The following is a 14624-nucleotide window of genomic DNA, read 5'->3' on the forward strand; positions in this document are numbered from 1 at the left end:
TTGATGTTTGCTTTCTAGATTTTAGGTGCTCCTATATTGGGTACATAAATATTTACACACTTTATATACTTTTTGTATTGACCATTGATCATTATGTAATGATGTTCTTTGTCTCTGATTACAGTCTGTTTAAAAGTCTATTTTCTGTGATGTAAGTATAGCCATCCTAGCTTTTGGTTTCTACTTGCATGAAATATCTTTCTCCATCTCCCCATTTGCAGTCTGTATGTGTCCTTAGATCTGAAGCAAGTCTCTTGTAGGCAGCATATAGATGGGCCAGTGACCTTTGGACACTTTGTCATATAAATCATGTATCTTTGTTTCATTAAGTCTTTTCCTAAAGTTTTATCTTGTTCTTTCATTTGAACATATTTCTCTGTTTCTTCATTTTCCTTGACTTTCTGTTGGGTTTCTATCCATTGGATGAAACAGCCACCTCTACCAGTTTTGAAGGAGTAGGCTTTGCATAGATGAGCCTTTTTGATTAACCCTGCTGGTCTATCAAACCTTTGTCACTGTCGAAACAACCTACTTAGTTCTTTGTGGCTCTCAGTAGGTGAGGGTCTGCCAACACCTGTTACTGTCCCAAAGGGGAGGATCTCAACCAACACTTAGGATTCAGGCTGATTGGAAGCTGGATCCTCAGGCGACAGCTTTTAAGCTATGCAAATGGACCTCTTATAGGAGATGACTAGGAGATGGGCTTTTCTGTCTGCTCCTTCTTCACGGAGCCCTGGGGTAATGGCCAGTTAAGTACTGTTTGCTGTTTGATATCTTTTCATTGGACCTATGAACACAATGCCCAGTGGCCACCAGTCAGGTGATCGGGAGTCCTCCCCTGGTTTGCAGCCACAAAAACCAGGGCCCCAGATGCATGTACAGTCTCCTTTCTAGGAGATAGTGGCCACCTGAACAAGGTCATGGGGGAACGTAAAGATGGGATCCACCAGCCTCCATGGTGTTTGTATCTTAGTAGGGCCCTAAATGTGTGCTTAGATACCTGACCCTCAGGTCAAAGCTTTTAAGATATGCAGATAGCCTCTTTCATAGAAAGACCGCTGCCTGTATGCTGTGCCCCGGAGGTTAGCCATGGTGAGTGTGTGTGAATCTTTCAAGAACTATTTCTCAGTTTTCTAGTGGGGGTTTTGTGATGCAAGTCCCACTGGCTTTCAAAGGTAGATGGTTTGGGGGGCATCTCACAGGTACAGGTCTTAAAAGTTGGGGTGCCAAAAGTGGGGTTCAAACCTTTGCTCCTGCGGGAGAAGCTTGGGGTTGTGAGTTCCCTTCCAGTCGTGGGTCACTGCACCATGCATGGGGCTTATGGTGAGATTATGTCTCAGCTTCTCCTGTCCTGATGTATTTTCTCATTTGCTTGATGTGTAGGAGTTGCTCAGTTATTTTGGGGGTTTATTTCATTGGGAATTTTTCCATAGGAAGCTGTAGATTTTGATGTGTCTGTCTGGGGTGGGGGGTGTTAAGTTGGCGATCCTCTTACATTGCCATTTTGAACCACAAACCCATCTGACATTTTTCTATGTCTAACCTAAGAGGAAAATGATTTCATTATCTTCATTGTGTGGGTGAAACAAGAGATAATTTGCAGTCCTTATGGTGGATCATACATGGGTAAAGGGCACAGCCAAGATTTGATTTCTGAAGCAGGATCTCTTGAATTACTATGAACCAGTTGATGCTTTCATTTAAGTGAACTAATAAGAGGCCAACTCTAGGGGGTGTTTTCTCAGTGACACTATAAATATAAGCCATCCTATTTTCATTATTTTTTTTCTTTTTAAACCATAGTGTCATTGGACAAAACCAGTAAATCAGCATTAAATGCTTAACAAAAGTCATAGGACAAATGAAAACATCCTCTAACATTCCCATTTTCTTAGGACATTGGCATATCAGTGTTTGCCCTATTTCAGTGGTTTGTTCTAATATTAAATGAGCTTTAAATATTCCTTCAGAGCTACTCTGTGTAATTGTAGTTGGCTCTATTTCATGGTGTACTCGCTAGTGTTGAGAATGTGGAATAAGAATCCTTTCCTGTGGCAGTGATTTCATCTGTCAACCCCTACAGTAGTGACACAGGGAAACTGTCAGTAAAACTGTTTTTGTCAAAGCAAGGGCATTTCATAAGTGAATAAATCTAGAATAGGCAACATCTTCTTGAGCACTTTATTTGTTATAAATACAAGTCAATACCACAAGATGGCACCTTCTTACTCTCAACATCTACAATTACAAACAATTATCTTCATAAAATGGTTTCAGCTTTTTAATGTGTTTAGGTATTATTGAAACCTTATAAAAGCAAGACTCGCTACAAACAGGATTGGTGTTTGATGTATATTAAGTGAGGTCAGAGAATTAAATTCAAAAAAAGAATTTATAAATATTCAGAGAAAACTGAAATTACAAAAGCAGAGTTTGTCATCATTAAACTGAATTACAAGTGTGTATGGTATAGTACTATATCTACATGGCTAAGTTTCTGTTAAAATAGTGTTAGTAATCAAATAATCTACCTCATTCTCCAACATAACCACCTAACACTCAATACATACTTCATTCAGAAACCACCTAGCTTTCATCTAGACCAGCAGTTATGCCCACTCCATTTTTTTTTTTTTCAATAAATGCAACCCATGAAGTGCCATCATCCCCTGGCTACAAAACAAAATACAATATTTAAAGGTAAAAACTCAGAGAATTTCTGAAATGGTAAACCATTCTCTCTGTGTTCATGAAAATAGGCAATCCAATTTGAAAGTCTTTGAACCAATGTAAACTCTAGAAAACTCAGTGTTGAAGTATGGGAAGAATAAAGACTTGCACTAATATAGTGCATAAAAGCAGTGTCAGGCTCATCATTTACAGTAAATGCCTTGATTGGACTTTCCTCCAGATTGTCATCATGCTGCTGAAGATAAAGTTTACTGAAGTCTGTGGGAATTCCATCATGTTTTCTTCCTCCCATTTCCAAACAGGAAGAGAAGGGTTTTCAGGACCCTTGGGAAAATCAAAAAATTAAACACACACCCACAAACAACTTGAAAGCAAAATGGCAGACCTAATAATCCTTGACTCCATGTCCAAATGAAGTTAGGTAACATTACTTTTGCAATTTTTGTATTCTGCCCAATGTATCACAGCAAGAGATTCCTCAAAAAACTGAGAAGTCTGAGAGCTACAAAAGAGAAAGCGGTTAAGGCAGTTGATGTCTACATTTGGATTTCTTTTCAGGTTACATGTCTAAGTCTCCATCGTAGGCTAAGGTCAGAGGCTTCTGTTGGGGAGGTGTGCTTTGATGTGGTTTTGGTTTCTTGCTGCAAAGGGAAAAGAATTCCTCAGATAAAGGTTCACAGAGTTCTGTTTCATCTGCCAAAGACAATTATGAGGTATAGAAATTCATGTAGTTAAATGACAAAAGATAGAGTGCTCTGAACCTGTGCGTTTCTTTTTTGAATACTTTGTATATTTTATCCCTATTTTAAGGGTAAGCGATCATTTTTTCAAAATCTTAAAAATGGTTTCATAGAAACAATGAACTTGGTAGAGGGCTACTTGTTCTTGTTTATACTCAGTAATGCAAACATCTGCCGTTCACTAATTGCCAAGCTACTGTGACCCTCGTATCAGAGATGTTTCATAGGAGCAGCCAGACTCCTCTGCCTTACCCTGGTGTGGTTCTTAAGTAAACACACTTCTGCTCTGGCCTGGAACCTGACATTTAGAGGCCATGACACCCGGGCCTGTCAGGAAACTTTGATCTTGCACCACGCAGAGCCACTCTCACCTGGTCTCTGTTTTACCTGAGGTTGACAACTTTGCCAGGTCAAGGAGGGCGGCTCTTCCTTCTCATAGAGAAGTTGAAGTTGAGTAACCTTGGCCAATCACACGGTGATGGCCCAGATCTGGGGCAAAACAATCTGCATTACACTTTGTTTCTTTAGTATGGGCAAAACTCAATTTCTCTTTATGAATGTTTATAGTTTGAATTTTACCACATCGTGCCCCACCCCTACCATACTGTTTCTCCTCCTTCCTTCCTCCTTCCTCAGTGCCTTGGCTTTGCCATGCCTCCAGAGCCCAGCTCTTTGGGGTGGTCCTTACCAGCATGGAGCCAACTCTTTCCTTGTCTCCAAATTTGTTTATTTTATATAGCATCGATTATTAATTGGAAGTATACTAAGTGCCTACCTTGTGCTCAGCATTCTACATAAAATATCTCAATAAACCCAGAACAACCCTGAGAGGAGGAGAGCATTAGGGTCAATACTTTACAGAGAAGGACTAAAGAGGTTACTTACCTTCCCCCAAGTCACTGAGTGGCTGAGGCTGAAATTTAAGCACGTCTAACACAGAGGCCCAGGCCCTTAACCTCTTCAGTGCACTCTCTCTGTGTCCATGCCATTAACTTGGCATGTGGTAGAAACAACATTTTGTCTGTATGTGGGAATTTTTATACTTTGAACTTAAATTAAAAACACATTTTCATGTGTACAATTCAGCGGCATTTAGTATATTCATAATGCTGTGTAACCATCATCTAATTCCAGAACATTTTCATCACCCCCCAAAGAAAAAAACTGTACCCACCAAAGTAGTCTTCCTATTTCCCCTACCCCCAGCCCCTGGCAATCACTTAACTTTCTACCTCTTAGGGATTTGCCTATTCTGGATATTTCATACAGAGGGAGTCACACTATATGTGGCCTGTCTGGCTTCTTTCCCTTAATGGTTAAAATGGTGGCTTGTATTATGTGAATTTTTACCACATACACAAAAAGAAATGCTTGATAGAATTAAAATGAGTTTAGGGAGAATCACCTAGTTTAAATGCTCAAGTTCTAAAACAATTTTTTTGGTTTGATAATGAACATTGCAAAAATAAGAAATTAAAAATGATTTTAAAAATCACTAAAGGAAAAACCACAGATCCTATCAGTGCTCCTGCTTGGCATCTGGGGTGCAGTGGATGCTCAGTGGGTGACGAGCTGAGGATAGGCCGAAACCTGCTCTAGCATCCTCTGCCATGGTAACCTTAGTCTCTGATTTTGTGCTTCTCAAAAGGGTATTCACTGTATAATTATTAGAATATTCAACTTAACTTTATATATAAGTATATTCCAGTGGCTCTAGTTCTATTGCTTGGTCCTGTCTCTAGCATAGAGAATGGGCCCACCTTGAAATGAGGGTCCAGAGCATGCTAATCTGCAGCATTTCAATGTACTACAAAATCACACCACAGTTTAGGACAACTTGGAAGTGACAGCTTGTGCCTCTCCTGTGGTGGTTCTGGGGATAGTGAAGGTTGTCCTAATAATGAGATAGTTCAACTGAAACGAGAGTTGGGATCATCTCCACCCTGTATCTCCTGCCTTTTGGAGGAGAAAGGAAGAGAGATGAAGAAACGTGGGTGCTTCCAAAAAGTTTCTGACAATCCATTCTTAATTGGCATTTGCCAAGGGCGAATGGGCAGAGAGAAATGAAAGAAGAGCTGAGTCCGGGGGGGGGGTGGGGAAGAGGGACAGAGATAGCGGGATCTTTATATTGATATTGCCTGGGAGACATCTAAACTTGGCCAGCCTGTTTGTTGAGCCTATAAAATTCTCTAAATATTAGAGAGATTTTTATGAATGAGTTTCCATGTATGGGATTATGGGGAAAAAAGAGGGGTCTCCTATTGTGTAGGCTTTAAATCCTTGTGGGCCATGGGGTGTGTTGGGGATCATTTGGATGAAGACCTCATTTTTTACGAATCCCTTCAAATTGTTGTTTAACCTCTTCGCTGATACTAATATCATAACTATGAATATATGAGAGTTGAGAAATTTTAGAGTTTGAAAGTTCTTAAATGCTGGTAAACTAAGTGGTACATGCTGGGTAGCTGAGAGTTTACGGTTTCCTGACCACTTAAGATCTCTGAGGGGAGGGGCTGTCCTTAGCAATGCCAGCAACTAGGAGACCTGTCTTGAGAGGCCCTGCTCTCTTTCCTTTCTCCCTTACTGGTACTCATTTTTCCCGTAAGAAGTATTTTTTAAAAAATATTTTTTCTCTTCAACTCCGATATCAGGAAAGGTGTGACCACTTCACACTAAATCAGGACCCGCAAATGCCTGCCTCATAGGCCACCACCACTCATCCTGTACCCACAGTGGATCGCTAATCTGTCACACTATTTTTCCCTGTCCGACTGAGGTGTTGCCTCATAACTCTTCCTAATGGAGCACTCTTGACAGCCACCACCACTTTCAGGGTTGGCACAGGGATAAAGCTATTACACAACATTGGCTGTAAGAGACCATTGCATGACGCGCGTTTAAAGTGACCTCTTCCGTGATCATTTGCATTTTAGCAAAGGACAAACCCATGAAGCCCGCAAAGCAAACTGATGGGACTTAACAGCACCACTGAATTCAAGCCCCAAGGACCCATCCCCAGGGCAGTAGAGATTAAACAGCTTGATGAAAGCCTGAAATGGTCTTTGGTTTAGGCAGCCACTCCTGAGGGCAGAGCCTCTGGTAGTGGGGGCACTACTCTCAAACTTGGGCAGAACGAGGACCCATTTACTGAGTTGCACTGGGCAGGGCAGGATAGATATGCTATAGTTATCTCGAGCAATTTTCTGGCACTGTGTTTAGATTAACTACACGCTCACCCAGTGCTCGTCTTTGCTAAATTGCCTCATGGATCTTTACTGCCAGGGGAGCAGGGGCACCAGTAATATTTCAAAAACTTCGAACACTAATGGTAGATGTACAAAGGGTTGTATTTGAACGAAGTGGTCCTTAGGAAGATGATTTTTCTATATTCTCTCAAAAGCATTTCTAAGTTTTATTATAAATTGCTTTCATCTAAAGTATACACCTAAGGCCTGGCATATTATAGCAGTTCTCTAGTCCTAAGCCTTATATTTTGGGGAGAAAATATGAAATCTCCAAAACTGTCATCTTCTAACTCCTCTGCAAGCTATTTAATAGAAATAAATGCCGTGAAAGTATCTATTTGGACTCTTTAGGCAGCTCATATGTAACAGTAAATGGTATGTGTTTTGATACAATAGGTCTGTTCCGAGGTCTATAGCTTATTTGGGAAACAAGGAGCCTCTAAAAAAATATGAAAACTGTAGCCACTACATTGAATCTAACGAGTTTTTAGGCTCACAAGAGAAAGAAATTGCAGACTAGAAGACCCGTGGAAAGCCCGTGGAAAGAGCATAATCTCTGGGCCTAGGCAAACCTAGAGGTGAGTTTACCAGGCTGATGACCTCAGGTAAGTGATCCTCAGAAAAGTTCAATAACTTAGCTCTCTTTAAAATGGGTATCATAAAGCAACAACTTGGTAGATAATTGTGAGGACTGAAAAGGCAACCTACATAAAATACTTATTCATCCACTATTCTACTTTGGGTGGTAGAGGAGGAAGATATTAAAGAAACAACTATAATCACAGCCTAGAGTAAATGCCAGGGACAAGTGATTCCAGACTATTTGGGAAAATGCTGGCATTTGCATTTTACTGGGAAGAACCAATAAAGTGTCAATAGCTAATGGTAAAAATTCATTCTGGAGGGGAATGGGATCGAAGAAGGAAGCAGAAGAAGCCTCCTTGTAAAATTAGAAAGTACCACTGTAAGTACCCTTACATTCAGGACTTATAAGTTTTTCATATAATGAAGAGTTTATAATACAAAAAAATACATAAGTCATCAAAAATATACATGCACAGTACCAGTAAAATGGTGAACTTCCCTAATACGTGTGAATGGGTACAGGGGGGTCTTGGGGTAAAACTTCTGAAACAGCAACACAAGGAGACTGAAAGTGCTGTATCTCAACAACTTAGATAGAAATGAAGATGGTAAACTTGAAAAACTGAACCTGACTGTGGAAAGGGAATTAAAGCAATGACGAAGATGGACACAGCCTCTTATGAAAGTAGAGAAAATGCATATATTATAATGAACTAAGATTGATGGGAATGTAGAACTAAACACATGGGTTAAATATTCCAGTACAAAATTACCATTTTATCAAAATAATTTATAAAGGAGGTGATTTTTAAAAAAAAGGTCTTCAATGAGAAAAATAGATTTGGGCTTATAGAACACAGCAGACTATCCAAGGCATAGGGAAATAGAAGTGAAATTGCAAGGATTGTTCAAGCTTATTGTGGAAGCATTTAGTTGGCTGGTTAGGCAGCCAAAACATGATTTTATTTTGCTGTCAAAGAAAGTCACTGCTGGTGTCTGAGTAGGAGAGGGGCTGATCATCTGGCTAAATTTTAGGAAGACTAATTTATGTAATTTGGTCACTGAAAGGTAAGGGAAAATTGCATTGATCCTTAAAAAATTCTCTAGAAAATTGTTTCCAGAATTCAGTGATGTACCTAATTAATCCCCAGAGTTGAGAGTCATTCAGAAAGGACCTCAATAAATATTTATTCTTGAAGGAATAGAGAAATGTAAAAAGGCAAATTTAATGACTGTTACTATAAATTAAATTACTACATCCCCAATTCCAAATCCTATGGTTCCCTCTTCCCTGGAATACCTAAGAGATTCAGAATTAACAATAACAATGATGATACATCTAAGCTTTTACAAAAGAACAAACTCTTATTCCCTTACACTGTGTTGGGCCATTACTGTCGGAGAAGTTTCTCATCTGTCAAACCTTCATGTCTTTTGTTGCACTATCAGACCTTTTCCTCCTTTTTTAACCTTTTCTAGTGATGAATGCATCCTACTACTCTGAACCTCATTTAAGGGGCTTTCACCTTCACATTTGTTCATTAAGACAAACAGGATCTAGGAATACACACAAAATTTATCAATTGAGACATAAAAATTGGTCAAATCATTTGATTGTAGGGTGAAGAACTAACCAAAGGTGTTACTTTTTACTACAGCACTATGGAAACATTAGTTAGATTCAATTTCTAGCACTATAGGTAGCAGAAAGAATTAAAGTCATCTTATTTTCTTCATTAATTTTCACTGATCCAAAGATTTATAAACCCGTGTAACCTTGGAAACAGAATTTGAGGCTAAATGCACAAAGGCTGGATTTGAATTGAAATTAAAACTTGGGTAAAATATTCTCAACACTTGAAAACATTCAAACATATTTACTTCTGTCTCGTTTCAAGAGCAGCTCAACTAAAGTATATTCTGTACAGTAAACCAATCATCATTTTCTGAGAATAATAAAAAGTCACAAAATGGGGTTCCTGGAATTGACAGAAAATTTTCTCAGATCTGGTCAAGGTGGATAAACACATGGCTCTACTATTTAAAATGTACTAAACAGGTTGTTTGAACCCACTGGTCAAGATCGATAGGTCATTTTAAGAATTAGAATTCTTTTAGAGCATTAGCTCTTAGCCTTAGCTGCATTTTAGCATTACCTGAGATGCTTTTAAACATCTGGATGACCTGGACAGAGGCAAGGCTAATTAACTCAGAATCACTGGGCCTGGGAGCCAAGTTTCAGTCCCTAGAAGGTACTAAGAGAAGCTAAGATTCAGTCAAAGCTGAAAAATAATCAAAATAGTAAAATGAGGACAGGAAAGATAAATGATTTCAAGTATTCCACTCCTGAAAATTATTTGTGGGTTAAGGGTCCAGTTATAATGGCCACGGATCTTTTAGTATAATACCTCACCTATCAGAATATGGAATATAATGTTTTGCTAGTTAGTACTTACCAAAGAAGGTAGGAAGTAAATACTAGGAAAATCATGATAAGAAAACCTCCACCTGAAACGCCATAAACCCATATTTTTACGCGGCCATCTGTTTAAGATAGAGATTAAATAACAAGCTTAGCATACAAAAGTCGTCTTCTCATCTGAATTATCATCTGAATTCTGAGACTGGCATAAGTCACAATCATAGTGGAACTACCCCTATGTGACAGCTAGAAAACATCCAACGAAGGTGAAAATGTACGACAGTCTATCAAATTTTTCACAATGGCAAACACACACCAGTAATCATTACTGCATAAGATCTAACAATTGTCAGGCTATTTTAAATGTATCTGTGTATAGTCTTATACATATAGTACAAAAAGTATTGCAATACATTTTGACAACACAGAACCAAAAGATTAAGAGGCCATCCTGTATGCAAAGAAAACTATCACCACGTTCGGTGACAGATGATATCGAGTGAACAAAAACTATATGCCCAAATAATGTCAAATTATAACCATACATGTAAAAGTATAGACATTATTTTGATATCCTATCTGCCAGAGTTAAAAATAAAACCAAGTAAGTCTGATCTGTTTTGTGATTTTTACTATGTTATGTATAACTTGAGTGTATGAATGGTTTTCTATGTTCTGTTTATGTGAGCACAGTTGACTGAGAAAGACAATGGCCTTAGCGTTCCCAAGGAACTGCCTTCCTTTCTGAAAGGTAGACACAGAAGATTGATTACATGACATGAATGTAATTAACTGCAGGTCCAAAAAAACATCTCAGCATCTTATTTGAAAGGCTTCTGTGGGATGAACAACGATCAAAATCTATTGTAAACACTTGTTTGGGATAATATCACAATTACATTAAATTATATTGTCACTACCCCTTACAGTTTTTGCTTACAAGACACTTTTAAGGACTCAATTAGGTTTTAGAATGAGGTTTCAATGTAGTAATGATATTTTTCTATGGTCATGAAACTTTTAACAAAGCTTTGATTCTGATCTCTTTGAAACACTAACGATGAAATCCCCTCTTCTGAGTTTTTTACATCAGGGGAAAAAAAAGTCTTCACTGAGTGAGAAAGCACCTTTCATCTTTTTACTGCTAAACCTCACAGAGCTGAAGTATTTGGAGGATCCAGAACTTTTAAATCCCCAGTGTAGAGGTATGTGGTCCCTGTTACTTAAAAACGAATATAACTTTTTATAATAACATAATGGATAGGATCAAACTTCATACTATTAAAAAAGGATATGTAGTGAAAAATAAGTCACCCTGCTACTTTCTCTCAATTCCCAAGCCAGGAGCTACCACGTTACCATTTTCCTTCCCTTTAGCATTTTAGTTTCCTTTGTATATGCAAATGTATATGAGTACATGCATACAAAATATACACCTTTTTTTTTAGTATATGTGCTGCCAAAGCGAGCACTACACCTTTTTTTAAAGAGATACAAATGGCACATATTTTGAATTGTATTTTTTAAAATAATTTCCCATGCTAGATCATAAGGCAGGTCTCATTCTTTTTAATATGAGGCATATTGGGTAATTGTATCCTATTTTATTTTTCCATATTCTGTTTATACCTTTAGGTTGTTTCCACTAATCTTTGTAAGAAGCATTTGTAACAAACATCATTGAGTATACATATATATTTTTGTAGGATGGGTTCTTAGGAAATAAATCCTAGGTCAAACTGTATGATACATATTGCCTAAATGTCTTTTTAGAGGTTGCTTCAATTTACACTCCCATCATGAGAAAAACACAGATACACATAGATATATTCACATACGTGGCACCATTGATGTTTTAATTAGCCCCCAAAGGCTAAGGACCTCACTTGTGGACTTGAGCATTCATTTCTCTAGAACCTCACCCTAATTCTCTTCCTGAACTGGGGTCTACAGGCAATGGGTGGGCCTGGCTACATTTCCTCCCACCCTCCCTTCAGATTTAAAGCTACTGCTAATTTAATCACAAAATGAATGCGATGTTTTAAAAATCTATGGCATGCCCAGACATTGAGTGGAATCAGAAATAAGATACTGTGGTCATCCTGAAAAGTTGGCTGAGGAATGTACATCTGGTTTCTCCTGCTAGATGTAGTGTCCTTTGGGCCCGGGCTCTGGTTTTTGCTTCATTTAAGCATATCATTAAGACACTTTCGATACATAGAGGCCTGGGGTCTGGGAGGAAATTCCCAGGGTATGTTTTGCCTGAGCTCTGTGTACATCTTCCCTCTCCATGCCCTGTCTGTTAGGCCACTTTGCTTAATTATTAGTAGCATTTTGTTTCCTAGCAAAGGTATGTAGGATTAGCACCGAGAATCTTGCTTTCATTTTCTGCATACTTCATAAGGGGGTAGTGGAGACAAATGCTATGACCTGACTTTCAAATCTTCCTATCACTTAAGGGTGATAGGACCTTGGTCAAATTCATTTTTCCTGTTTCAGACTCCTAATCTCAAAATCATTAGGTTTTTGCAACCTAATGAGATCATTCACTCAATACAACCAGCACAGAATGACAAGGTACACAGAAAGCTTCTCCTTAATAACCAATTCCTGACCCCTGCAGGCCCAGCACTGTGATAAAAATCACAACAGTCCTGCAAGATAGGTGTCTTTGGACCTCTTTCCTCATTTATGAAATCAGTGGAGAGAGGTGAAGACGTTACACTCAATCACAAAACAGGTACATTCCGAGTCTTGATGCCAAGGTCTGTCTCTGAAATTAAGGCTCTTTACAGGTCCACCAGCGTTTCTGAAACCATATAGGGTCCCTAGGCATTTCCTGAGGTATCTGCATGTTCTTGATCTATTCCAACTTTTGCTTTTAATTTCAATTATATACACAAATTCACAGTTACTTTTGCAGAGGTAATTAACAATGAAAAGATAATTTTAAAGGCTAATATTTTGGGGACTTAATTCCCTGTCCCTTAGACTGGGGTTGAAAGAGACTTCTCTTCAACCCTCCATGAGAACATTTTACATTTAAAGGAACTACCCCTTTTTGGCATTCAAATTTGAGAAACCTTGAATTGGACCACATTACCTCTCCCGTCTCCACTTTCCCTCCTTCCCTCCATTATGAACCCCAACGCCCCACGAGTAAATGTATATTTCTTACTCTTAATAAATGTACCTGGATCAAGGGGTTGAAGTGACCATCCTTTAAAAATGTCATGTATCTTTGAATTCACCGGTCTGTTTTTCCCTGCAAGGTTCTTCACATCAGCTTTTTTATCCTCAGAGCCGGGTACTTTCATGCAGTAATCCAGGAAACCATTGGATCTCATGATCTCTGTATAACCCTTCTCACAGCCACAGACTCCACCCTATAGCATCCAAAATAGTTTTATGGTTACACGGTGATGAAAAAGAACAAGGTAAAAGTGGGAATCACTTAATAATGTGTGTTATGTCAATTGGGGGTTTTTCAGCAACAGAGTTGCCCAAGAGATGAAAAACTGAGCAGTTCCTTTTTGTGAATTCCAAAGTCAACCCTTAAATACATCATCAGATTTTTCTACAGGTTGACAATTCTCATGCCTTCCAGGTATTCTTTGTCTTTTCTCTCTTACAGAGATTTTAAGTTATTTAATCAAATTATCCTACACTCTTCCCCCACCTGTTTCAAATTCCTGCCGGCTCACTTGAACCTACTGCCCTTGATGCTGAGAAGTAACGCAACAGGGATTATGTACCAGCGCCTTTGGGCTTTGTGCTCTTTGATGTCTGTTGCCGAGATAGCTGCTGAATGTGGTTTACCACCTTCCACCATTGATCCCTAACTAGTCTGAACTACCTCTCTGCTTGCAGGCTTGGTTGTGCCCTCAAGGAGGGCAGCCTAAGTGGAGGAAAAAAAAAGACTTCACCAAAGGCACATGTCCCACATTCTTCCTTGGAGTACCCTGAGTGTCACACTACAACACATTCCTAGTTGGCATTGTGACAATGTGTTCTTCATGTTTCTCTGTGAATTCCTGGTCATTTTCATGTCAATAAACCTCCCCAAGGTGCTGGCTAGGGTGAAATATAACAAGGATTTCCTTCTCTCTCTTGAAGTGAAACTGAAAATAATTGCTCTTCCATCCTCCAGGAAACACAAAGACAACAGAGAAGAATAGAACAACTTAAGCATAAAATTATGAATCTGTAGGACTTTGCTGTAGGGGCGCCTTACCTGAAAATATATGGCATTTTTTGAACAGACCCCAGTCTCACATAGCCACTCAAGTCTGTGTGATTCATCAGGATCAATACATTTGGGTCATCGAATTGTAACACATCAATTTTAAGGAGCAACAGATACTAAAACTAAGGGGACCACCTCAATCTTCTACAAAAGGAAAAGGCCAGAAAAATAGGGTAAAATTAATGCCCATTGTTTAGTAAAAGGCAGCATTCCTATAATGACATCACAGTATTTCAAGATATTACACGGTGTCAATAGAGAGCTGATTAAGACAAGATCACCTCCAGTCTAAGTGAAAAAGCTGTAACCAATCACATGTGCCAAAAGTTCAAGGCAAAAGGTATTTGTTTTATTAAAAAGGGTATCCAGACACTTAGTGGAAAGCTACACCTTCTACTTTGCAAACATGATTAGCCTATGAAGTGGTTGCTGACCTCTTTTCTCCTCTGTAAGCTTAGGTACTAGCTTTTCTGTGGTATAGAATTAGCCCACCTTGAAGTGAAAGAACCATAAAATAGGATTGAGTGCTTGAATTATTTTTAACCAGATCATTTTTGGAAAGAGCACATAATAATCTTGTTTCTTTAAGGAACATGACATAATTTTATGTATGCACTGATCATTATGAGTGCCATTGATTAGAATACATTGCACATTCTGCATTAATTCTAGAGCAATGGTAAATGGGAGTCAAG

The 14624-nt window shown here is 38.7% G+C and overlaps 1 protein-coding gene across 1 annotated transcript in view; it reads right to left on the bottom strand.

Annotated features, from left to right (window-relative positions):
* Positions 1–3250: 3250 nt before the first annotated feature.
* THSD7B (thrombospondin type 1 domain containing 7B) overlaps positions 3251–14624 on the bottom strand; it is a 763227-nt gene continuing 751853 nt past the window's right edge. The window contains exons 25-27 of the mRNA XM_028101331.1: positions 12877–13069; positions 9718–9805; positions 3251–3332 (exon numbers count right to left, since the gene is read on the bottom strand). Of these exons, the coding sequence (XP_027957132.1) occupies positions 3251–3332; positions 9718–9805; positions 12877–13069 (363 nt within the window). The remainder of the gene's footprint in view (positions 3333–9717; positions 9806–12876; positions 13070–14624) is intronic.

The sequence above is a fragment of the Eumetopias jubatus genome, unplaced genomic scaffold (genome assembly GCF_037043125.1).
Source record: "Eumetopias jubatus isolate StellerSeaLion01/CBP00866 unplaced genomic scaffold, mEumJub1_p1.0 scaffold_3, whole genome shotgun sequence".
Classification (NCBI taxonomy): domain Eukaryota; kingdom Metazoa; phylum Chordata; class Mammalia; order Carnivora; family Otariidae; genus Eumetopias; species Eumetopias jubatus.